The sequence below is a fragment of the Podarcis cretensis genome (genome assembly GCF_951804945.1).
Source record: "Podarcis cretensis genome assembly, chromosome: 13".
NCBI lineage: Eukaryota > Metazoa > Chordata > Lepidosauria > Squamata > Lacertidae > Podarcis > Podarcis cretensis.
This window is the reverse complement of record NC_137182.1, coordinates 45,990,810-46,015,634: the sequence shown is the minus strand read 5'-3', so window position 1 is coordinate 46,015,634 and position 24,825 is coordinate 45,990,810. Positions and strand designations below refer to the sequence as shown.

Genomic DNA, 24,825 nt, shown 5'->3' with positions numbered 1-24,825 from the left:
GCTGAAATAGTTTTATTGGTCACAATCAGGGCTTCTTTTCAGCCGAAACTCATATCACTGGAACTCATTTCTGACATCTCTCAGGTGGGTGCTGTTGCCATTCTAAGAGAATGAGTGAGATGTTCATTGTGAGTTCCAGCACCCATTTTCCTATTTTTTTATGTTTCAGTGTTGAAAACTAAGAACAATCATGGAAGCACAAATTTTTAAATTATTTATATCTTTCTTTGTATTAGATGTTCTCTGGTGTTCAGGTCAGGCCTCACTACAATAATGTAGCATTTGGGGGAAAAGATGCAAGCCAGTAATCCAGCACTAGAAGCCAAGATCGAGAAGATCTCCACAGCCACCATGTATTTTCCTCTGGTGCTCAGGTAGGTTGGAATGAAGGAGAGCCAAACACTGCAGAAGACCAGCATGCTGAAGGTGATGAACTTGGCTTCGTTGAAACTGTCAGGCAACTTCCTAGCCAGGAAGGCCACCGTGAAGCTGACAGTAGCTAGAAAGCCCATGTAGCTCAAAACACAGTAGAACATGTGAACAGACCCTTCATTACATAAGAAAATAATTTCTTCACTCACTGATTGCATGTCCAAATCTGGAAAAGGGGGAAAAGTTGCTAACCAAAGACCACAGAGCCCTACTTGAACAATGGAGCCGGAGAGGACAATGGAATAAGCCAGTTTTTTGCCTACCCACTTCCTGATTGTGGATCCTGGCTTGGTAGCCATGAATGCCAAAACCACTGATATGGTTTTGGCCAAGATGCTAGAGAGAGCCACAGAGAAGACGATGCCAAAACCTGTTTGTCGGAGTGGGCAGATTGCCTGCTTAGGTGTTCCAATGAACATCAAGGAGCAGAGGAAACACAAGAGGAGGGACACAAGGAGAATGTAAGTGAGGCTTCTGTTGTTGGCTTTGACGATGGCAGTGTCCTGGTGTTTAATGAAGATGCCAAACACTAGAGCTGTGATCAGAGAGAACAATAGTGCAGAGGAAGTTGAAATGATGGCTAAAGTTTCATCAAAGCCAAGAAAGTTTGGTATTTTAGGAATGCAATTATCCTGGTCTTGGTTTGGATACTTATTTGCTGGGCAACTGATACATGTTTCCATCTCTGAAAAGACAAAATGAAATTACAAAGACAATTCTTAAGAGTTTTAGTCATCAGGAGTCCACCTAGCTAATGCTCTTTACCAGGGTAGCTTTCAATCTTCTAACTCAAAGACTTTCGTCTGAGATATTTCAAAAATAGATCTCATGCATCAAATCTGGAATTTCTACATAGAAGATATCTCTATCTTTTAGTGACCCTCCTCCTCTTTCTTAGAATGCTCTGTAGTGAAAAGAGAGCAACATTACAGCTGAAATCTTGTGAGCCAAGAGAGGTCCACTGAATGAGACATCTACTCTCTCCCCAAACTGCCTTCTTCTTTGTGGAGTGACCATCACTTCTATTCCATCAGAATTTAGTAGAATTTGGATGTAAAATGTATTACGTTCCTTTCTGAAAAAATATTTTCTTCAGGATTTTTTAAAAGATTATATTGTAAACAATGAGAACAATACAGAAATAAATTATTTAACCCCCACACCACAACAAATTTTAAGGATCTCAGAGTTGGCTAAATAAATTGTGCAGTTTGGTCTATCTTAAGATGACATTTCTCACCCTTTTCACTTGAGTACATCCCGCTGGGACATGGTTCACAATCATAGCAACAAAATTTACTTCTCTCCTTCTTTTTCTTCCCGTAACCAGGACGGCATTTGTCATTACATACTGACAGGGGTGGCACCTATCCAAATATATAGGAATAATTTTGTTTTTAAAGGTTTTATGGGATTTAATCTAACATCAGGGGATCTATCAGCAATAGGAGGACCAATAACGTGAAAACTATGATCCATATGGGCCCGTGGAACATAAAATGGGATAAAAAGCAGCCGTTAAGCATTATTAGATTTGAGTATAACTTAGAGGTTCTGCTTCTACTTGCAGAATTGTTTCATGAATGTTCTACCAGGAGCATCTTGCGTAGTTCCATGGTTTTTGGGCTGTGGTTCCCCATGAGGTTTCAGGTTCTTTCATCTTTGTGATTCAACATTTATAGGAAACAGGGTCTATCTTCAAGGAATCTGGAGCACAGTGTTCATATGTATACTGATGATGAACACCGGTATCTTAGAATTCCCTTGGAATGAGGAGAAACAGTGAAGGTGCTGCACTGCTGACTGAAGGTTGTGTTGGACAGGATGGTGGCAGACTCCTTATAACTCCAAAGTGCTTTGGGTGAGTGGATGCTGTCTCTCAAAAGGATTGGCATGCCTTCTGGGAGGGATTGGACTCACTGTGAAGGAAGAAATTTGTAGTCTGAAACTACCTTGAGATTCCAACTCATCACTAGGGTCTCAAGTGGCTTCTGTGGCTGGTCTGCTTATGCCCCTTTTAGGTTGATGCACTAGGTACATCTATGCCTAGATGTATACCTGCTGCACATAGCATCATGCAAACCCCGGAAGATTATAATGTTCATTTTAAGCCCAAGCAATGGTGTAAAAAGCTTAGCATTATATCAGATTCCACTAACGGGAGATCTGCCTCTGGGACTTCACATAAAAGACTGCCTGACAACAGTATCTGATAGCCATTGGTCCTTAATGTGAGATGTCTTCTGTGCATGTTGCTCTTTTTCGTATTGTGGCTCATATGTTTATTTAGTGCTAGACCTTACAGTATTACTTAAAGGACATTGCCTACTCCTTGGTGGATTACAAATAAATAATATATAGAACGGCAATTTTCATATCATATACAATATAATATCACATGCAAAGCAAATTGTGATTAACATCAGCTGGGCAACAAGTAGGATCTCTTAAACTAACATGCTAGCATGTTCCCACAAGTAAAGCCAATTGTTCAAACATAGATTCTCTCCAACAAAATACTATCCATCTATATATGAATTTCCTCTCCGTAAACCTTACTTTCCTCTCCAAGGAAACATCACATTTAATTAACTGCTAAGTGAAAAAAGCCTCCTTGTTTTCATTGCATCCCACTTTATTTGAAATGTTGGCATTTGAGAAATTAATTTCCTCACCTGAGTAAAGTCCCTGTGCCATTTAATTTGTCCATCATTAATGGTGAGCTCTTTGCCTGGAGGGGCCTGAGGATCCAGCCTTCCCACTTTGACCCTGATGTAGGATCTATTTGGGAAAGTGATCAAATTTGTAATATCAAAACCAGCTGCTAATTCTCCATGTTCATTTAATGTAATTTCATCACCAACAGAGTTGTTGAATGAGATCTTCTGTAGGAATGAGTGAAGCTAGGTGGAAAGAGAATCAAAAGGTCTATAAAGTATTATAACATTCTGATTAAGATTGTTGAATAGCTTTCCTAGATGCATTCAAGATCTTTATAATTAGGGGTTATAAAGTTTTAATTCAAAGTATAGTTTATAACAGTGTAGAATTGGCAGAACCATTCTTGTTTTCTGCAAATGAAGGAATTTATACCATACACGACACAGTCAGATTGATAATTTTTGAAAACATTTGAAAGAAAGGTTACATATTGTCACAGTAAAAGACTTATTTTATGCCCCTTTTCCATCTCACTTTTTAATCAGTATTATGTTATTATATGTTCTTGGATAATTGGGACCAATCAGTTACATATTGAAATATGTGCAATTGTTTCTCCATGCAGATACTCTAACTCTAAGAGGAACGTGTTCTAGGAGAGGGAAGATGACAAATGAGGGTTGTTGTTTTTTAAGTTAACATTATGACAAACCCCCTCTTTAATTTATGTTCTGCTATAAGAAGCATAGCCTGCAATGCAGTAGAAATCTTCATTGTTTGTTTCTTTAACAGGATACCTTTTATTGTTTTATTTATAACTAAATGCCAACTCACATAAAATATCAAGGCAGGGCACAATAGTGAACACTTTGTAAACCAAACTTTTTGTAACCACAAACATTACCTTCCAAGGCTCTATGTTCTGAGGAGATTGTCTGCCTGCAGCCTCCATTCTTCTGCGGTTGGATGCATCCAAGTGCCTATGTAAGGCATGTGCCAAAGCAGAGACAGCATTATAGATACTGTAGCTGTGGCTGGTCATGCTCATTTCAAAAAATGGCGCAGGAAGGCTCACCAACATTTCCTCTCCGGTACAAGGCTTAGCTATCTTTGTGAACTTGGTGGAGTGTGCAAGTGAACAATCAAATGTTTGTTCCCAGAAACCTGAGATAAAATCATCTCCCTCTTCCCAGGAAGGATTTACATGTTGCAGAAAATCTCGGAAGTCACGAACTTCCTTGGAATGAATTGCAAAAGAGATAGCACCATGCAACATTTGAATATTAACATCAATAACTTTCTGAAGTTCATATAAAATGAAGTCAATCTGAGCTGTGGTAATCCATACTTTTCCTTCACGTAAGTTCTTTTTGGACTGGGAAAATATGAACTCAGATAACTTCATCAGCTTTAGAGCAGTTGACAACCATGTAATAGATGCACTTTCTCCATATACAACAACTGCATTTGCTTTGCTTGTTATGAAAGCTGGGGACAAAATCCTTGTCTCTCTCAGCATATCAGTTATCTTACCAGTGACATGCACATGGTATTCAGCTCTTTCTGTGAATGCTGAACAGATCCCATTTTTGAAAAACATTGGTTCAATGGTATTCAAGAAACGTTCTCCAGCTTCATTAGCTGGAGTGATGAGCCCAACCCATTTCCATCCAAAATGCAGAAGCAACTGGATAATTCCTTGATACTGAAGAGCTTCATTAGGAGCCATGTGGTAAAAAGAAGGGAATTTAATTTGATCATTTGTGGCTGCTTCAAATGCACCATATGAAATCTGAAAAAGAAAAAAGAAAACCATAAGGAATTGATGGAAGTATTCATAACAAACCTATTTATCCCACACATCTCAAATTTACTGTTGTTGGGTTGTTGTTATTTTTTTGGGGGGAACCCACTTCCTCTTACATAAAAAATACACAAGCAATCTTGCTCAATTTCCTATTTCATATGGAGAGCATTTCTAGTTAACATGTCCTGATCTTATATGAGCCACTGATAATTTTTCCCCAGGGTCTTATATGATTCCATCTGGATATCCCATTTACCAACCTGGCAACTTTGAATTAATCTTCCCTTATATGCATTAATCACACATCCCTAGTAACCTACCCCCTCTCATGCACATTGTTAGAGACCCCCATGCTATAACAACAACAAACCCATACATTTAAGTCCCTTTCAGTTGTCCTTGTTATGCCACTCCAAATTTATGAATCAATAGACTCCTACTGCAAAGAGAGCTGAAGAGTGAATTATAGTGTGAAATCTCAATTTTCTCTTACCCAGAATATTCCTACCTGTGGAATTTTGTAAAGGCCCAAGATGTCTGCCATGCACAATGTGACCTCAGAGCTCAGTCCCCCAATGACTCCTATTACATTTTCCTGGGAGCCACATTTGTAGTTGGGGACAAAGGTATATGAGTTAAACAGCAGATCCAGAGTGGTGCGGTAGGTCATCTTAGATTGATAGTAGCTGTCATAGATGTGGAACCCAAGAGTGACATTGGGCAAGACCTTGGGATTCTCATTGATCTCATCAATTGCAAACACCAGGGCAAGGATGTGCTGGTAGAACTTTGATAACACGCTGTGAATAAAGTGGGATTATTATGTGGGGAAAGTAAATAGTGCACAAAATCTACATCTGAGAGAGAGAACTTTCAGAGGAAAGATGGGTATTGTTTTGTTCCTTGTTTTGTTCCGTTAGAATATTTGAATTGCTCTTTAGCCAAAATCTTTTTTATTTTATTTCTCAAAGACATAGATTGTGAATAGATCTATACAGAATGGGTCAGGAATTTTCTTGACTTTCACTTCATCTAGAAATAACTGCTGTGTCATATGACTAAGCTAGAGTTTTTGAAATTATTGCTATATTCCTTTGGCAGTAAAAATGCATATGTAAAAGGTTAATTTCAAGAGCTGTAGAACTCTGTGAGGTCATACAAGTTGTGGAAGTTATGACAGTTGACAGTTATGGCAGTTAACTGAACAGTCTTAACAGTTGGAGCAGCATTTATGAACTGTTGTGCTGCTCTCTGCCTCAGAGATGACCAGAACTGTACACAATATTCCATAATTAGTATAATAGCATTATGATGTGTACAGTATCCCTTTTTAGATGAGGTGACTGGAACACAGTATTCCAAGTGTAGTCACACCATAGATTTTGGCTTTTTCTGAACCTTTTCCAGATATACAATATATCTTTTTAGATGAGGTGACCAGGACTGTACACACTATTCCATAATTAGTATGATAGCATTATGATTTGGGTGGTTTTGTTTTCAGTCCCTTAAGGCTTAAGTGAGGATTCCTAGCATGGAATTTGCCATTTCTACAGTTTCTATACACTGAGTCATTATTTTCAATGAGCTATCCATTACTGTCCCAGTATTTCATTTGTGGGCAAACACCCCCAGTTTAAACACCACAGACTTATAAGAGAAAGAAGGGTTATTATTTTTGCCCAAACATACATCACTTTACAGATTGAATTACATTCATCATTTAACTGTCTATACATCCAGCTTAGCAAAATATGTTTGGAGCTCTTCACAATTCATTTTTGTTTTAGGCACTCTGAAAATTTTTTGTCGCAACAGCAAATTTGACTGTTTCATTTATTAGGTTTTTATGTCACCCTGTTCTATTCTTACTCAATTTTCTCTTTGCAGAATTGGATCACTAAATCTTAAGGATTCCTAATGTCTAATCGACAGTGCAGACATAACCTGTATGCACAGATATTTCTTATATCATCCATCAAATCAATACAGTTCTAAAACTATTCATTCAAAACAAAGTATATTTCAGTCAAATATAAAAATGTAAAGAATGAAAAAAATAATATTAAGGACTATATACTTACATTGGTCTGTCAATCAAGGCTTCAGAGGGGTGTTTATTGAATAAAACAGTGGGGAAGAGGTAGCGGATATGAGATGCTATGCCACCAATGACAGGGTCACCTGGCTCATACCACTCATGTGGAATAGGTACAGGATTAGTTGTGGTAAAATGAGCACTATGCACTTGGCACACCATGATGGGGAAGAGCAGGAGAAGCAGCAGCAGCAAGGTTCTACACATGGACTCTTCTTGGCCTCTCTACAATATCATCATCATTATCATCATCAGTCTGATTTGAACAGCATAGATTTGGAGGCAGCAGACTCTGCCAATTCAGTGCTTAAAGGGACATGCATGCATCTTATCATTAAACTCTGTCGCAAATACCTGCCTTGAACGGTAAATAAGATGATGTGATTTGATATATGACCTGTACAATCACAGAGCCTGGCCTCTCTCTCCTGCATTATTCTAACTGTCTATGGAACACTGGGAGACTATAAACATTTCAGACTTGTTTGCTGATTCTCCCCTGGCAAGGTGACTTAATTATTATCATTTTAATAATTGCAGGGGAGACAATCACTTGCAATTTTTTACGGACTCCATGGCGCATCATCTTTGGCAGAACTGTCAAGTAAACATTTGTTGCCTCAGGCAATTCTCAGTTAGGAAAAGTAAGATTTTACTAGTTTGCTAGGTAAATCACTGAGATCAGATGCCAGCCTCGCAAACTGGCGCAGGGCTGGCAGTGAGGTGTGAAGAGCCAAAGTCGAAGCTCCTCCTAAAAAATGCACCTGGGTCCATCATTCTTTAATTGAACCCTTGACCCTTCTGTGAATCCCCACCAACCCAAAAATATATATGGTAAAATGAACTTCAAGGAAAAAGCAGTCACTATACAATCCAAAACAGAAAAGCAAAACAGATGAAAAAGGGCTGATATCCAACTGCATCCATTTATAAATGGGACAAACTTCTACGAGTGGAGAAGAAAGTGCAAAAGAGCTATTACACAGTGGTACCACATATGGTTCATGTGCAGAGGGTCTGACATTCAATACCTAACATCTCCAGGTATTGCTGGAAGAGACCCCACTCTGAAACCTTATAAAGCCTGCTGTCCATCATTGTAGACAATATGGAACTAAATGCAGTAGTGAATTGGTTCAGTATAATCTAGCTTCCCTTCCTTCTCCTCCCTCTGCAGCTTCCCATAGGAGGGTACCCATGGTGTGCAGGAGAAGCAGAGGAAGGAGAAATGAGGGGTGAGGGGAAAAAGACTTTCTGCTGACTATCAGGCAATGGCTTTCCCCACCTGCCTTGCCCCACCCTTCAGCCCCAGGAGCCTTTCACAGACCATGACTTTAGGAACAGCAGAAGCAGGCTTTGAGTCATTTGATGTTGCATAGCATCCATAGTTTCATTCCTTCACACAGCCCCTATTCATTAACACCTCTATTATGTAGGTCTATTATGCTTGACCTACATTTTGTGTTTGTAACTGGATAAGAAGTTGGATGTGGGTGGTGCTGTGGGTTAAACCACTGAGCCTAGGACTTGCCAGTCAGAAGGTCAGCGGTTCCAATCTCCGTGACGGGGTGAGCTCCCGTTGCTCGGTCCCTGCTCCTGCCAACCTAGCAGTTCGAAAGCACATCAAAGTGCAAGTAGATAAATAGGTAGCGCTCTGGCGGGAAGGTAAACGGCGTTTCCGTGCACTGCTCTGGTTCGCCAGAAGCGGCTTAGTTATGCTGGCCACATGACCCAGAAGCTGTACGCCGGCTCCCTTGGCCAATAAAGCGAGCTGGGCACCGCAACCCCAGAGTCGGTCACAACTGGACCTAATGGTCAGGGTCCCTTTACCTTTTAAGAAGTTGGCCTAACCTGCAGTGTATCCTGGGTAATCACCCCCTTTGCTTATTTCTTTTCCAACCCTCTCTAGCAAGTTAATAATTAAATGACTGAAAATGCTGAGTTGCAGTGATGGTGATAATGAAATATATTAGCAGTGGAAACATCACTAAATCCAGATTTCAGAACTTGAGACTTTGTCCGAACCTATGGAGAGAGTATTCCTCAGTCAAATATATATACCTAAATGTGGGATGAGTAGAACAATAGCTGGTCATGTTGGGTGTCCTGACTAGCCAGGAAACAAGTTTTCCTTCCTTAAGGTAGGAAATCCATTCAGGAGAACTCTCTTTAAGATAACCTTCCTTGACTGCACTTTGTCATGTACATAAAGACTCACACCTTTGTGGAAGCCCACCTATACATCAGCAGCCCTTTTCATTACATAACTTATACACCCCCACTTCTGGTACTCTTACCGTAAGCCCAGCAACCTTCCACACAACTTCTTGTGTACCTAGGGGCTTGGAATTGCCTGTCTGTGTGAAGCCCAGAAATATCTTTAAGAACTGCAATCCCTTCAGGCATATAATTTCTGGTTCTGGGTCCATCAATTAGACCTATGCCCATGCAGCTGCAGCAGTTGCTCTGGTCCATGGTTGGATAATTAAACTATGGATCAATCACTATCTTCTTGGGAGCAGATCTGGCCGAAGACATTTTGGCACCTGATGCAAGCCACAAAATGGCTTCCCACTCCCTGACAGAGAAGTAGTTGGTGAAGATCTACAACAGGAGCAAGTAGGGTATAAAGATTTACATTAGGATCTGCTGTCCCTGTAGATCTTGCTGACAGAGGTGGTCACCTCACCTTGTCACATGGGAGGGCCAGCCCTACTTGGGACTCATACAACACACTGTTATGTTGTATCCATTTATCTTCCCCTTGTAGTGTAGGAACTTATTAATATGAATTTGAATGTGTGAGGATACTATTTTAAATGCACACATGGTTCTATATGAGCTGCACTGTACTAATCAATCTTTTCTAATAAACCAAAACTGTGGGGAACAGTCCAGTTTGTGAGAGGTCATTTCTGGGCATAAGGTAATTTGGGCCTATTCTCAGAGCTGTGTCCAGTTGACACCAGCAAAAGATCTCACAAGGGAGTGTGTTTTAGGGGTTAGGTAGGTTGTGGACACACATGGGGATTCCAGTTTACATTTGTAATGCCTCATGTTCCTAGATTGATACCAAGAACATATGTGAAACTACAAACACATCTCTCATTTACATATTTCTCTCTATCAGTTACTCTCTATTGTTGGATTCAGGCCTCACAAATATAACATAGCTTTTTTTATTTAGATTCTTAAATAATTTATATATCACTTAGTCAAAAAAACCCCCCAACAACTCCAATACTAATATCCTCTATTCTTCATTCATATTAGCTGTTTAATCAGAATGGCTATAGAGTAATGTTGATGTTTCTCTTTCAGAATTTTACCGACTTCAGGTGAAGCTCAGAAGCTGATGTGAATATTTGCCTCATTTGGTCAGATTGGCCTCTTATAATAACATGCAACAATTTTGCAGCCCAAAAACAGAGCACAAAAAAGCTGAAATATTTTCATTTGGTCACATTGTCCTCATCCATTAACATTTTTGACGTTTCAGTGTTGAAAATTAAGAACAATCATGGAGGCATAAATTCTTATATTATTTATATCTTTCTTTGTATTAAATGCTCTCTGGTGTTCAAGTTAGGCTTCACTACAATAATGTAGCATTTGGGGAAAAATATGCAAGCCAGTAATCCAGCACTCGAAGCCAAGATGGAGAAAATCTCCACAGCCACCATGTATTTTCCTCTGGTGCTCAGGTAAGTTGGAATAAAGGAGAGCCAAACACTGCAAAAGACCAGCATGCTGAAGGTGATGAACTTGGCTTCGTTGAAACTGTCTGGCAACTTCCTAGCTAGGAAAGCCACAGTGAAGCTGACAGTGGCTAGAAAGCCCATGTAGCCCAAAACACAGAAGAACATGAAAACTGACCCTTCATTACATAAGAATATAATTTCTTCACTCATTGACTGCATGTCCAAATCAGGGAATGGAGGAAAAGTTGCCAGCCAAAGACCACAAAGCCCCACTTGAACAATGGAGCCGGAGAGGGTTATGGAATAAGCCAGTTTTTTTGCCTACCCACTTCCTGATTGTGGATCCTGGCTTGGTAGCCATGAATGCCAAAACCACTGATATCGTTTTAGCCAAGATGCTAGAGAGGGCCACAGAGAAGACGATGCCAAAACTTGTTTGTCGGAGAAGGCAGGTTGCCTGCTTAGGTGTTCCAATGAACATCAAGGAGCAGAGGAAACACAAGAGGAGGGACACAAGGAGAATGTAAGTGAGGCTTCTGTTGTTGGCTTTGACGATCGCAGTGTCCTGGTGTTTAATGAAGATGCCCAACACTAGAACTGTGATCAGTGACAACAGTAGTGCCGAGAAAGTTGAAATGATGGCCAAAGTTTCATCAAAGCCCAGAAAGTTTGGTATTTTAGGAATGCAATTATCCTGGTCTTGGTTTGGATACTTATTTGTTGGGCAACTGATACATGTTTCCATGTCTGAAAAGACAAAATGAAATTACGAAGAAAATTCTTAAGAATGTTTGTCATCCGGAGTTCTTTACCAGGGTAGCTATCAAAACCTCTAGCTCAAAGACTTTTGTTTGAGATATTTCAAAAATAAATCTCATGCATCAAATCTGGAATTTCTTCACAGAGGACATCTCTATGTTTTAGTGGTCCTCCTCCTCTTTCTTAGAATCACAAGCTGCTCTGTAGTGAAATGAGGGCAATATTACAGCTGAAATCTTCTGTACCGTGGGAGGTGCAATGAATGAGACATTCATTCTCTCCCCAAACTGCCTTCTTCTTCATCGATCATAATTCTTCTTCTCCATTGTAATTTAGAAGAATTTGGATGTAAAATGTATTACCTTCCTTTCTAAATATTTTTTCTTCAGGATGTTTTAAAGATCATATTCCAAACAACAAGAACAATTTAAAAATCTATTATTTAACCCTCCCCCACACCAGAATTTTAACAACAACAAAATTTTAAGGACCTCAGAGTTGGTTAAATAAATTGTGCAGTTTGGTCTATCTTAACATAAAATTTCTCACCCCTTTCATTTGAGTACATCCCGCTGGGACATGCTTTACAATCATAGCAACAAAATTTACTTCTCTCCTTCTTTTTCTTCCCATAACCAGGATGGCAGTTGTCATTACATACTGACAAGGGTGGCACCTATCCAAAAATATTGGAAGAATTATTATTTTTTAAATGTTTGGGTGGTATTAACCTAACACCAGGTGATAGATGAGGAATAGGAGGACCAATAGCGTGAAACATATGGTCCATATTTGCACAGGTGGCACATACAATGGGATAAGAGGCAGCTGCATAGCGTCATACAAACTCAAGAGGATTATAATGTTCATTTTAAGCCCAAGGAATACTGTAACAAGCTTAGCATTCTATCTGATGCCACTAACTGGAGATCTGCCTCAGGTATTTTACATACAAGAATGGCTGACAACACTTTCTGATATCCATTGGTCCTTCTCAATGTTAGATGTCTTCTGAGCATGTTGCTCTTTTTTGTATTGTGGTCCATTTGTTTATTTAGTGATAGACCTTACAGGATTCCTTAAAGTATATTGCTTACTCCTTGGTGGCTTACAAATATACAATAAACAAAAATGGAATTTCCATATCGTATGCAATATAGTATCACATACCAAACAGAATGCAGTCAACATACGCTGGACAGCATACAGGATCTTTTAAACTAATGTGCAAGCATTTTCCCACAAGCAAAGCTAATGGTTCAAATGGAGATTCTCTCCATTAAAATACAGTGGTACCTTGGGTTACATACGCTTCCGGTAACATACGCTTCAGGTTACAGACTCTGCTAACCCAGAAATAGTGCTTCAGGTTAAGAACTTTGATTCAGGATGAGAACAGAAATTGTGCTCCGGCAGCGCGGCAGCAGCTAAAGTGGTGCTTCAGGTTAAGAACAGTTTCAGGTTAAGCACATACCTCCGAAATGAATTAAGTACTTAACCTGAGGTACCACAGTGCTATCCATCTACATATTAATTTCCTCTTCTTAAAGTCTACTTTTCTCTCCCAGCAAATTTCACATTTAATCAGGTGCTAAGTGAAAAAACGCCTCCTTGTTTTCAATGCATCCCATTTTATGAATGTTCCTATGTGATGCCAATAAAGGTTACTTGACTTGATAACCATGAATGTTGGCATTTGAGAAATTTATTTCCTCACCTGAGTCAAGCCCCTGTGCCATTTAATCTGTCCATCGTTAAGGGTGAACTCTTTGCCTGGAGGGGCCTGAGGATCCAGTCTTCCCACTTTGACCCTGATGTAGGATCTATTTGGGAAAGTGATCAAATTTGTAATATCAAAACCAGCTGCTAATTCTCCATGTTCATTTAATGTAATTTCATCACCAACAGAGTTGTTGAATGAGATCTTCTGTAGGAATGTGTGGAGCTAGATGGAAAGAGAATCAAAAGGTCTATACAGTATTATAACATTTCAATTAAGATTGTTGAATAGCTTTCCTAGATGTATACAAGCTCTTTAAAACTAGGTGTTATAAAGTTTTAATTCAAAGTATAATTTGTGACAGTGTAGAATTGGCAGAACCATTCTTGTATTCTGAAAATGAAGGAATTTATACCATACACACCACATATGGAGCAAAAGTTACATGCTGTCATGTTTAAAGACTTCTTTTATGCCCCCTTTCCATTTCACTTTTTCATCAGTATTGTGTGATGATATGTTCTTGCATAATTGAGACCGGTCAGGGACATATTAGAATCTTTGCAATTGCTTCTCCATGCCAATATCTGACCTCTAGGAGGAAGATGGTCTAAGGATCATATCTGGAGTGGACATGACAACTGAGGGGGTTTAAAAAGTTAATGTTATGACAAAACCTCCCAATGATTTATGTTCTGCTTAAGGAGCATAGCCTGCAACTCAGTAGGAATCTTCTTTTAGATTTGAAGAGGCCATTCAAAAGTCTCCATTACAGAAATCAGGAAGGATATGTTGAAGGAAATTCTTTGTAAGCAGGTATTTCTGTCACTTCCTGCTAAATCAAATGACTGATGTCTCATTTTCGGCAAACCATTGCTATTCTAACCTATCACTTGTGCACATCAAAAAGCGGATAAAAGAGCTTTGGTCAGAAGACTCCATTGGAAGTGTTAAGTCTGGTGATAAATTGTTAAAATGAGCATGAACAGGATCTCCTTATTCACCTGGATAACAGGACATTTTAGAAACAAATTTTCAGAGATTTTGAATAATCTCTCTGGATGAGAATATTTAACCTTAATACCAGTTAATTGAGAAGTTTCAGTTTGCTATTCTTGGGTGCTGCCTCTACCCTTTGTGTTTTCTTTGAGGTACATTGGGACCTGAAATAAATTTTTTCAAAATTGGTATCATGGATAATTAGCTTTATCTAGTGCAATATCAAACTGTTCCACTGCTCCATTTCCCCAATGGCTCCCTTCTCCTCTGAAGAGCAAAAGTGTATTTTTTCTTGCTGCTATTGCTGGTTGTGACAATGCAGAGAAAGCTGGTGAAAAGTTTGCAAAGTTTGGTTGGGTGAGCTTGGAAAGGTTTAAAGAATTCAAAAAGGGAATTGAATTGCCTATTTCCTTTCTTATGTTAACATCACAAGGTGGCCAAGTGGAGAATGTGCTTGAATTTAATTTTCTTTCTCTTTTAGCTTATGGTACCTAGTTGTGTACCAAATGCAATAATACGAGTAATTTTTCACTCGCTGGATCATCACTTTGTCTTGGTGAGTGGGCCTGCACATTCCTATGACCCTTGTGAACAAAGCTGTCGGAAGTCATGTTCTCCCAGTAGGGTCACCCAAGCTGGTAAGGTCAAAGGGAAAGAGCTAGACAAAGAAAGATCCAAGAAGTCCTCAGTGGCAGAACAGGTGGATGATAACAAGCGGTATGTTACAATGGCTGTGAAGGTGGATGAAGGCTGCAGCAGATAAGAATCTACCAGTCATCGTGATAACCATGCCATCGGAATAAAGCATTCCTGTGAAGACTGTGGATTGGTCAGCGTGCACTGATCTACACACATAAAACAAATTCACACAGGCATCTTCCAAAAACCCATCCCAAACCCCAAAGTCCCATGGCAATTGGCAAATGGTAATGTGGGCAGGACTGTGAAATCTGGAAACCTCTAGTCATGAACTGGGACATGGGTGGTGGATACAGATTCAGTCGCTCTGACTCAAGGAATGAGGCAGTTGAGCAGCTCGGCAGCTGTATCCATGACTGAGCATCCCTATTTAGGATCCACTCTACTCACCCCAAAAAGGGACTAGAAAAGGTGTCCTAAACATAGTCTGCCTCCCTTTTTCCCTGAGTGAATTACCATGCCCAGTGGGGTCACCACCCAGCGGTCATAAAAGACAATTGAACTTTGGAACATGGAATATATGGACTTTGTCAGATAACACAGATAATGAATGTCCCGAATGCAGAACTGCATCATTGCAAGAGAGCTGTGACATTTTTACATCGATACTGCAGCACTTCAAGAAACTTGAAGAGCAGGTGAGGGTTGACTGAAGGAAGAAAAAGGAGGAAAGGCCTCTCCTCCTTCTGGAGGGGAGGTGTTGTGGGCGGGATGCGATTTCTGCATCACGCAGGGGGCGTTATGCCCCCTGCCCCACTCACCTGGCTGGTGTGCCATGCCCCCGGGTAAGCACCCAACCGGGCGACTTGGTGGGGGCGTGGTTTGCTGTTTAAGTTACAGCCGCACCACCCATTCCGCCCATTTCTTCACCTTTTCGCCGCGAGTCACCCACCCACCACTCTCTTAGGGTTCAGGGCTTAGCTTCTCTCTTGACCTTGCTATGGACCTATGGTTGGTCGCCCAGGTTGCCCAGGGGGCCTGGTAGGAATTTTTCCAAATGGCATTAGGCCTTTTGTTTTCCCCCCCTACCTCATAGCAATCGTCACAACTTTCTCGGTACTTGGCGGTTAGGCATTGCAATGTGTTGTTGGTGTGTGGAAGGGCAAGGTGTGGCCATCGCCTACCCCTTCAAATTTGGGTATTCTGTTAAAGGAATTTGGTGGTTGTGGATCCTGTCCGATGCCTGTGTGGCGGGAGGCCATGGCACGACCCTCGGTGACATCAGGAGAGAGCTTATAGTTGTATTAGCATCAACAGGCTCCCCCTACTGGTGGATAACCCCTCTTTAGGCTCACCCCTCTAAGAGTGGGTGGAGTCAATCTTCCGTGGTCCAATGCCTAAGCCAATACATTCTCACTTGCTGTAATAAATAAAGTTGTGGCCTTTTCTTGCCCATTAACCTTATACACTGTGTCCATGTGTCTTTATTTCTCAAAGATTGACAAGAAAAAGGAATGCCTTTCAGATCTGGCAAAGAGATAGAAACTGCCCCACTATGAAAAAAAAACATATGCCAATGCTAAGGCTGAGGTTCAGTGAAGAACCAGAGAACTAAAGAACACCTGGTGGATTAAAAAAGCTCAAGAGATCACTGTAAAATGTAATGCCTTGTGGACTCTTCTTCTGAAAATTGGCTGCCCAGATAAATTTGTGAACATCATTTGGCATTTCCATGATAATATGACAGCAACAATCGTAGATAACAATGGCTCTCAAAGTGAACCATTCACAGTGGGATCATGTGTTAAACAGGGTTGTGTTATTGCCCCAACTGTATTCATTATTTTCATTTCCATGATCCTACACCTTGTTGATCCTACTCCCCTCCAGAGTAGAAATCATATGGAATCATATGGAAATCATATGGCAACAGATGGAAAGATATTTAATCTTAGCGGGCTGAAAGCAAAGAGTAAGGTTACCGTAACTTCCGTCATAGAGTTTCAGTATGCTGATGACAATGTAATGTGTGCACACTCAGAGGATGACCTACAAACCATCCTAAATATATTTGAAGAAGTTTACATAAAGCTTGGCCTATCACGCAACTTACAAAAAAACCCAAAGTGCTGCACCAACAAGCACAAAACAACCTCTCTGCAGCACCACAAATCCAACTCAATGGTGTAACATTGGATAATGTCAATCACTTCTACCCGGGCAGTTATCTCTCCACAAGGGCCAACACTGATGTCTAAATCCAACATTGTCTGAGTTCTGCAAGTGCAGCTTTCTACCAATTGAAGTGTAGAGTGTTTGAGGACCAGGACATTCACAGGGAAACCAAAATGCTTGTTTACAAAGCTATTGTTCTACCAACCTTACTGTATGCTTGTGAAACGTGGACCACTTATAAACACCATCTCCAACTCCACAAAAGATTCCATCAACAGTGTCTCTGAAAATTTTTACACATCACTTGGGAGGATAGGCGAACTAATGCCAGTGTACTGGAAGAAGCAAAGATCACCAGTGTTGAAGCAATGATTCTTCAACATCAACTTCGTTGGACTGGTCATGTTGTGTGGATGCCTGATCATCGTCTTCCAAAGCAACTACTCTATTCCAAATTTAAAAATGGAAAGCAAAATGCTGGTGGTCAACAAATGAGGTTTAAAAACTCTCTCAAGGCAAATCTTTAAAAATGTTGTATAAACACTGACAACTGTGAAACACTGGCCTGCAAGCGCTTCAATTGGAGAACAGCCTTTACCAAAGGTGTCATGGGCTTTGAAGACACTCGAACTCAGGATGCAAGGGAGAAACGTGCCAAGAGGAAGGCATACTTGGCAAATCCACACCATGATTAGTTCCCGCCTAGAAACCAATATCCCCACTGTGGAAGGGCGTGTGGATCCAGAATTGGCCTCCACAGTCACTTACGGACTCGGTGTTAAAACCATGTTTATGGAAAACAATCTTACTCAACTATGAGTGATCACCAAAGAAGAAGAGCAGTAATATGACTGAAAGCAGGCCTAATTTCAATAGAAACTTGAATATGACTGTGTAGGTTCCACTTTTGGTTGAAAGTGATGTATGCGCCTGTGGGACTAGCTCCTCTCACATTGACTGATTATTTTTACTCCAAGTGGGAAAAAACCAGTTAAATTATTAAATTTGGGTTTTTCCATCAACGATATCCTAACCCAAGTAAATGATAAAGCAAAAATGAATATTTCACAGAGAATCAGAGATATCAAACTACAAAATCACTTAGCCCTAGCTGATTTATATCCCATGCTAGGGACAAACAGATTGGTGCTGGTACTTCCCAAATATTTGACAAATTTGGCTATCCTCAAATTTAGAAGGGCATTTATGCAAGCTAGATTTCGTGTCCTGCCTTCTGATCTACTGGAAGGCAGATATAGAAAGATTTTTCACAGCAAGCAGATCTGTCCACGTAAGAGCGGCCAAGTAGAAACAGTGAGCCATATTCTATTCCACTCTAGATTTTATTCAGATTTCAGAGCATCCCTCATAAACCTGCTTATAGAAAAAATGCCAGGGAGGATAGAGGAATACTATTTAAATTACCTCCTGTCCAACCAGAATTCTTATGTCACTAGAAATGTAGCTAGATTTGTGCAATAGCCATAAGTAAAAGAAAGCAAAAGATTACACAGCTGCATAAATCGTCATAAACTGGTACAGTTCTTAGTTAAATCTTTTATTATTTTAAACTCTTATGGTGTTTTATTCCACTGGACATGTATTTCAAGTACACTTAACCATTATATTGCTTGTTAAACACCATACTGATCATTTTTATTGTTTGTGTAGAGAATTATCCAGAAATTTTGGTTTAATATGCTAGCTGTTTGCCGTAATAAACATTGATTGAGCTTATGGCATTTCCACACTTTGCTAGAACACTGTAAAATGTTTGGGCCCCCTGGAGATAGGCAGAAGGTTGGGGTTTGAAAAAGACAGACAGACCTTCCCAGAAAATGTATTTAAACAATTATGCCACACCAAATTTGGTTTGGATTTCTGTTACTATGCACTCCACAGTTACTACCAGCCCCAAAGCTTCAACAATTGTCTAATCAAATGCCACTTGAAATATAGGAGCAGCATTCATTCCAGCTCTTTAAATATCTGCTGTTATTTAGCCACTATTTATAACTACCGTAAATACCAACTCACATAAAATATCAAGGCAGTGCACAATAGTGAACACTTTGAAAACCAAACTCTTTGTAACAGCAAACACTACCTTCCAAGGCTCTATATTCTGAGGAGATGGTCTTCCTGCAGCCTCCATTCTTCTGTTGTTGGATCCAGCCAACTGCCTATGTAAGGCATGTGCCAAAGCAGAGACAGCATTATAGATACTGTAGCTGTGGCTGGTCATGCTCATTTCAAAAAATGGCGCAGGAAGGCTCTCCAGCATTTCCTCTCCGGTACAAGGCTTAGCTTTGTATATAGACTTAGTAGAGTCTGTAAATGAACAACCGAATGCTTGTTCCCAGAAATCTGTGATAAAACCATTTCCATCTGCCCAGGAAGGATTTACATTTTGCAGAAAGTATCGGAAGTCACGAATTTCCTTGGATTGAATTGCAAAGGAGATAGCACCATGGAACATTTGTATATTAACATCAAATTTTTCTTGGAAAATATTTATTACGAAATCAATTTGAGCTGTGGTAATCCATACTTTCCCTTCAGGTAAGTTCTTTTTGGACTGAGCAAATATCAGCTGAGCTACCTTCATTACGTTTAGAGCAAATGACAACCACATAAGAGATGTACTTTCTCCGTATACAACAACTGTGTTTGCTGTGCTTCTCATGAAAGCTGGGAAAACAAAACTTGTGTCACGCACCACATCAAGTATGTTACCAGTGAAACGTAGATGGTATTCAACTCTTTCTGTGAATGCTGAACAGATCCCATTTTTGAAAAACATTGGTTCAATGGTATTCAAGAAACGTTCTCCAGCTTCATTAGCAGGAGTGATGAGCCCAACCCATTTCCATCCAAAATGCAGAAGTAATTGGATAAGTCCCTGATACTGAAGTCCTTCATTAGGAACCATGTGGTAAAAGGAAGGGAACTTAATTTGATGATTTGTGGCTGCTTCAAATGAACCATACGAAGTCTGTAAAAGGAAAAGCCCAAGCATTCTGAGTGAAAGAATTCATAACAAACCTATTTATCCCATATATCTCCAATATACTGATTTTATGGGAAACACCCACCTACACTTACATAATAAATAAAAACACAGTCTTGCTCATTCCCCTGCCCTGTAGATAGTAATTTCCATTATTACGGAATCAAAGCAGATTCCTACCTGTAGATGTTACTTTACTTCAAGTATAGGAGAGCATTTACTCTTTTTTAATTTGATGCTTTCTGCACCACAAAATTAAAAAGCAGTAAAATACAAAAATACCATATCAATCACAACCAGCAAAAAACAAAAGAACTAAAATGAAATTAAACAATACAGAACACCATATAATACTGGCACTGCTAGAAGTGTCTCCCAAATGCCAAATAACAGAACAGTAACTAGAAAACATGGTTTTCAATTAGCCGCTGAATGTGAACATTTTGCAGAAACAGCATAGTTCCCAGAAAAAGAATTTCCCAATTCTTACGGAAAGCATTCCTAGTTAACATGTCCTGAGCTTATGTGATCCCATGATAATAATTTAATAATAATATATATCCCACATATCCCAAATTGACTGTTTTTTTTGGGAGGGAAATACCCACTTCCACTTGCATAAAAAATACAAACACAATGTTGCTTAATTTCACACTTCATATGGAGAGCAAGTCTAGTTAACATGTCCTGATCTTACATGATCCAGTGATATTTTGTTCCAAGGATATTATATGATCCCATCTGGATATCCCATTTACCAACCTGGCACCTTTGAATCAATCTTCCCTTACCTGTATTAAGCATACATTCTTTGTACCCTTGCCCCTGTCATGCACATTGTTGGAGACCCCCATGCTATAATATCAGCAAACCCATACATTTCAGACCCTTTCACTTGTCCCTGTTATACCACTCCAAATTTATGAATCAATATACTCCTGCTGGAAAGAGAACTGGAGAGTGAATTATGGTGTGAAATCTCCATTTTCTGATAACCGTAATATTCCTACCTGTGGAATTTTGTAAAGACCCAAGATGTCTGCCATACATGAGGTGACCTCAGAGCTCAGTCCCCCAATGACTCCTATTACATTTTCCTGGGAGCCACATTTGTAGTTGGGGACAAAAGTATATGAGTTAAACAGCAGATCCAGAGTGGTGCGGTAGGTCATCTTAGCATCATAGTAGCTGTCATAGATGTGGAACCCAAGAGTGATATTGGGCAAGACCTTGGGATTCCCATTGATCTCATCAATCGCAAACACCAGGGCAAGGATGTGCTGGAAGAACTTTGATAACACGCTGTGAATAAAGTGGCATTGTTTCATGGGGAAATAAAATAGTGCACAAAATCTAGATCTGAGAGATACAGCTTTCAGACTTTTGGGATATAGAAAAACTATAAGGACTACATTTTTTCCTATGAGCAATAGACATGACCAGTTTATTTTTCACATTTTTGACCACCTTTCAGCAATGAAACATAGGCTGACTTTCTCTGTTCTCTTTGCTCCCCTTGAATCCTCACGACATTCCCTTGGCTGGAGTTAACCCAGTGAATGGAGATTGGAAGCTGTATCTCCCTAGTGTTAGTCTGCTATGCTAGCCAACAACAAGAATGCAGGTGGTGTAAATGTCTGTCTGAAACAGGTCAATCAAACGTGTGCATAACATTAGCACACCAACCACATGCCGGCGGCGAAGAATGCTTACATGGTGGCAGAGCTTTTATGAGTGGTGAATGGGTATCTGTCATCTGGCCAAGTTACCATTTCTCTGGCATCAGTAACGGTGCATGAATGAGCTATCCCAGGAGCTCATTCCTGGTCAGTCAGCACCAATTCAAACGCCATAGTGAAATTAAGACTTACTTTTTTTTTTTGCCCAAGTTCAAATCACTTCACTCATTGAATTTCAGTTGTCATTTTACTGCTCATACATCCAGTTTGGAAAGATACATTTGGAGCTCTTTGCAATCCATTTTTGTTATAACCAATCTGAACAATTTGGTCACATCAACAAACTCGACTGCTTCACTTCTTCGGTTTTTATGCCACCCGCCTTCTCCTTCTCTTACTCAGTTCTCTCTTTGCAGAACTGAATCACTAAATCTTAAGGATTCCTAATGTCCAAGTGAGAGTGTAGACGTGACTTGTATGCACAGATGTTTCTCATACAATCTATGGAATCTTTCAAATCAATACAGCCTGTCAAATCAAAGCAGTTCTAAAACTATTCATTCAAAGCAAATATTAGAATGTAAAGCATGAATGAAATAATATTAAGGGCTATTTACTTACATTGGTCTGTCAATCAAGACTTCAGAGGGATGTATATTAAATAAAAAATTGGGGAGGATGTAGCGGATAAAAGATGCTATCTCACCAATGACAGGGTCACCTGGCTCATACCACTCATGTGGAATAGGTACAGGATTAGTTGTAGTAAAATTAGTACTATGCACTCGGCACACCATGATGGGGAAGAGCAGGAGAAGCAGCAGCAGCAAGGTTCTACACATGGACTCTTCTTTGCCTCTCTACAATATCATTATTGTCATCAGCCTGATTTGAACAGGATAGATTTGGAGGCAGCAGACTCTGCCAATTCAGTGCTTAAAGAGACATGTATGCACCTTTTCAGTAATTTCAACCCTTCCACAAAGACCTGCCTTGAATGGTAAATAAGATGCAGTGGTTTAAAACTTGACCTATATAGTCACAGAGCCTGGCCTCTGTAACCTGCATTATTCTAACTGCCTATGGAAGACTGGGATACTGTAAATATTTCGGACTTTCTTGTTGATTCTTCCCCCACCCCACATTCTGCCTTTCAGAGCTTTGGCTAGGTGAATAAATTATTGTAATTTTAATAATTACAGGGGAGACCATCACTTTTTGCAATTTTTAAAGGACTCTATGGTGAATCCAGAACTGCCAAGTAAACATATTTATCACCTCAGTGAGTTATAGATTAGGAATGGTTCTTCAAAGTCATCTAGTCCAACCTTCTTGCTGATACAATACACCCATAGTTATGAAACCATTGATAGACAGGCACCAGCCATTTCCCTAAAAAACCCTCTATCAAAATACAGTATTTTTAGAGTTGAGCCAGCCCTAGCCTTCCCCCAGTTTGCTAATTTGCTACTACTGGGGCTCCTGCACTCTCTCGTGTATGTATAGTAACTTTGTTGGGACACTTTTACCACCCCACTAACTAGATCTTGGGAACAGAGCTGGAACTGTTCCAGCATGTAGGGACCCTGGGAAATGAAGTAAACCATGACACCTAGCCACTTTAGAAACAATACATTTTTATTGTCTGAGGCAATCTGGTACGCATGGGAACCTCTCTGGCAGCGCACTCACTACTGATGGGTGGTCCCATCAGTAATAGTGAATGCAATGTGCTCCAGGTCTTGCTGAACTGCAGCTGCCATCATCCACCAATTTACATCCATTTCTTAAATGATTCAGTATATTTAAAGGACATGGTTGGATTGGTGATTAACGCAGTGCAATTTCTTTATGGGCTTCTTTGATGTCGTAAAAGGCACCTTGAGAGTGTCAGTGGACAAGCAATCTGGGTCCTTATTGCTGGATTCTCATCATACTTGGGTACTTTCCTGAACAAAAAGTGAATGTATTTATTGCCAGACTGGCTCCGCTCAACTGCCTTTAACTTCTGTAGCTTCTGGACTGGCACAGCCAACTGTAGGCACTGGTTTGGTTGCTAGTGCAATTCGGCACAGGATGAATAACAAGGCCTCAGGCAAAATTAAACTAGAATTCAATATGCTTTACTAAAGGTTTCATTTTCACTTTTTTTCATTAGGTTTTCACATAATACATTTTAAGAACACCATATGTTAACCATTCTTATTTTTCTGTTTTTTTCCTGTGACTTCTTATATCACTCAATAAGACCTTATATCTCCATTCTCTGTACTGTCCATTCGTTTCTAACATTACACAAAGTATAAAATATAAGCCTAAAAATAACATATTCTTGTTGTTCTGTTACTCAAGATATAAATCCATCTCATATTGGACAAGAATCAAAGTATTTTCTTAAGGAATCTGAAAATGGTTTCCATTCTTCTACAAACATCTCATTGGTCCGCTCACCTTCTACAGTGGGCAGTGTTGCGGCCAGGCATCCAGGACCTTTAGTGACCTGGCTGTGGGGCGGAGGGATGCCGCCTGGATCATTCTGACTCCCAGCTGTGTCAGGCCCCCGGCTGTCCAATCAGTACAACCGGGGACATGGCCGTAGGCTGTTTAAACAATGGTGCGGCTCGGGGACACCCTCCTGTTCACCTCCTCACTGGATCTCCCAGCCCACCCTTCCTCTTTTCATGCATTGCTATAACAGCGACCTTGTTATAGACAAAAGGCACGTCAAAGGGCTCCCCCTACTGGTGTTTTAAGGGGAAAGTTTGACTCTCCTTTGTATTTTTACTCATTGGGAAAGAAGTAATCATCCAAAAAGCAGATACCGTAGGTGTAAAGGTGGTGTTCCCCCTTTGCAGTAAAACTCCAGCACACGCCGCCTGATATTTACAGTCTTTATTACATATATACAAAGAACAGCTGCTGTTCAAAATCATGCATCCGAACCTGTCGAGTCAGTTTCGGGGAGTGGCTTCCTTTGATTTTGGCGCCAACAAAGTAGGCATGGAAACCTCGTGATACGTCTTTGCTCTTTACGTTTCATTTCCCTCCTTGCCTGTGCTGGTGTGAAAGCCCCCCCCTCCCCATTTTCTGAGTCTGAACTTCCTCCTACTGGCTCTGGTGGGTTGTAGGGCTCTTCACCATCCCT

At 40.2% G+C, this 24,825-nt stretch overlaps 2 protein-coding genes across 2 annotated transcripts in view; both read right to left on the bottom strand.

Annotated features, from left to right (window-relative positions):
- Positions 1 to 21,403, bottom strand: part of LOC307201957 (vomeronasal type-2 receptor 26-like) — a 43,532-nt gene extending 22,129 nt beyond the window's left edge. The window contains exons 1-3 of the mRNA XM_079951524.1: positions 21,012 to 21,403; positions 3,998 to 4,885; positions 3,108 to 3,335 (exon numbers count right to left, since the gene is read on the bottom strand). Of these exons, the coding sequence (XP_079807650.1) occupies positions 3,108 to 3,335; positions 3,998 to 4,885; positions 21,012 to 21,329 (1,434 nt within the window). The 5' untranslated portion in view covers positions 21,330 to 21,403. The remainder of the gene's footprint in view (positions 1 to 3,107; positions 3,336 to 3,997; positions 4,886 to 21,011) is intronic.
- Positions 31 to 13,191, bottom strand: LOC307202040 (vomeronasal type-2 receptor 26-like). The gene is made up of 3 exons (XM_079951660.1): positions 13,176 to 13,191; positions 1,673 to 1,799; positions 31 to 1,117 (listed from the first exon to the last, which is right to left on the bottom strand). The coding sequence occupies exons 2-3, from the start codon at positions 1,689 to 1,691 to the stop codon at positions 216 to 218; spliced, it is 921 nt and encodes a 306-aa protein (XP_079807786.1). The 5' UTR covers positions 1,692 to 1,799; positions 13,176 to 13,191; the 3' UTR covers positions 31 to 215.
- Positions 21,404 to 24,825: the final 3,422 nt, after the last annotated feature.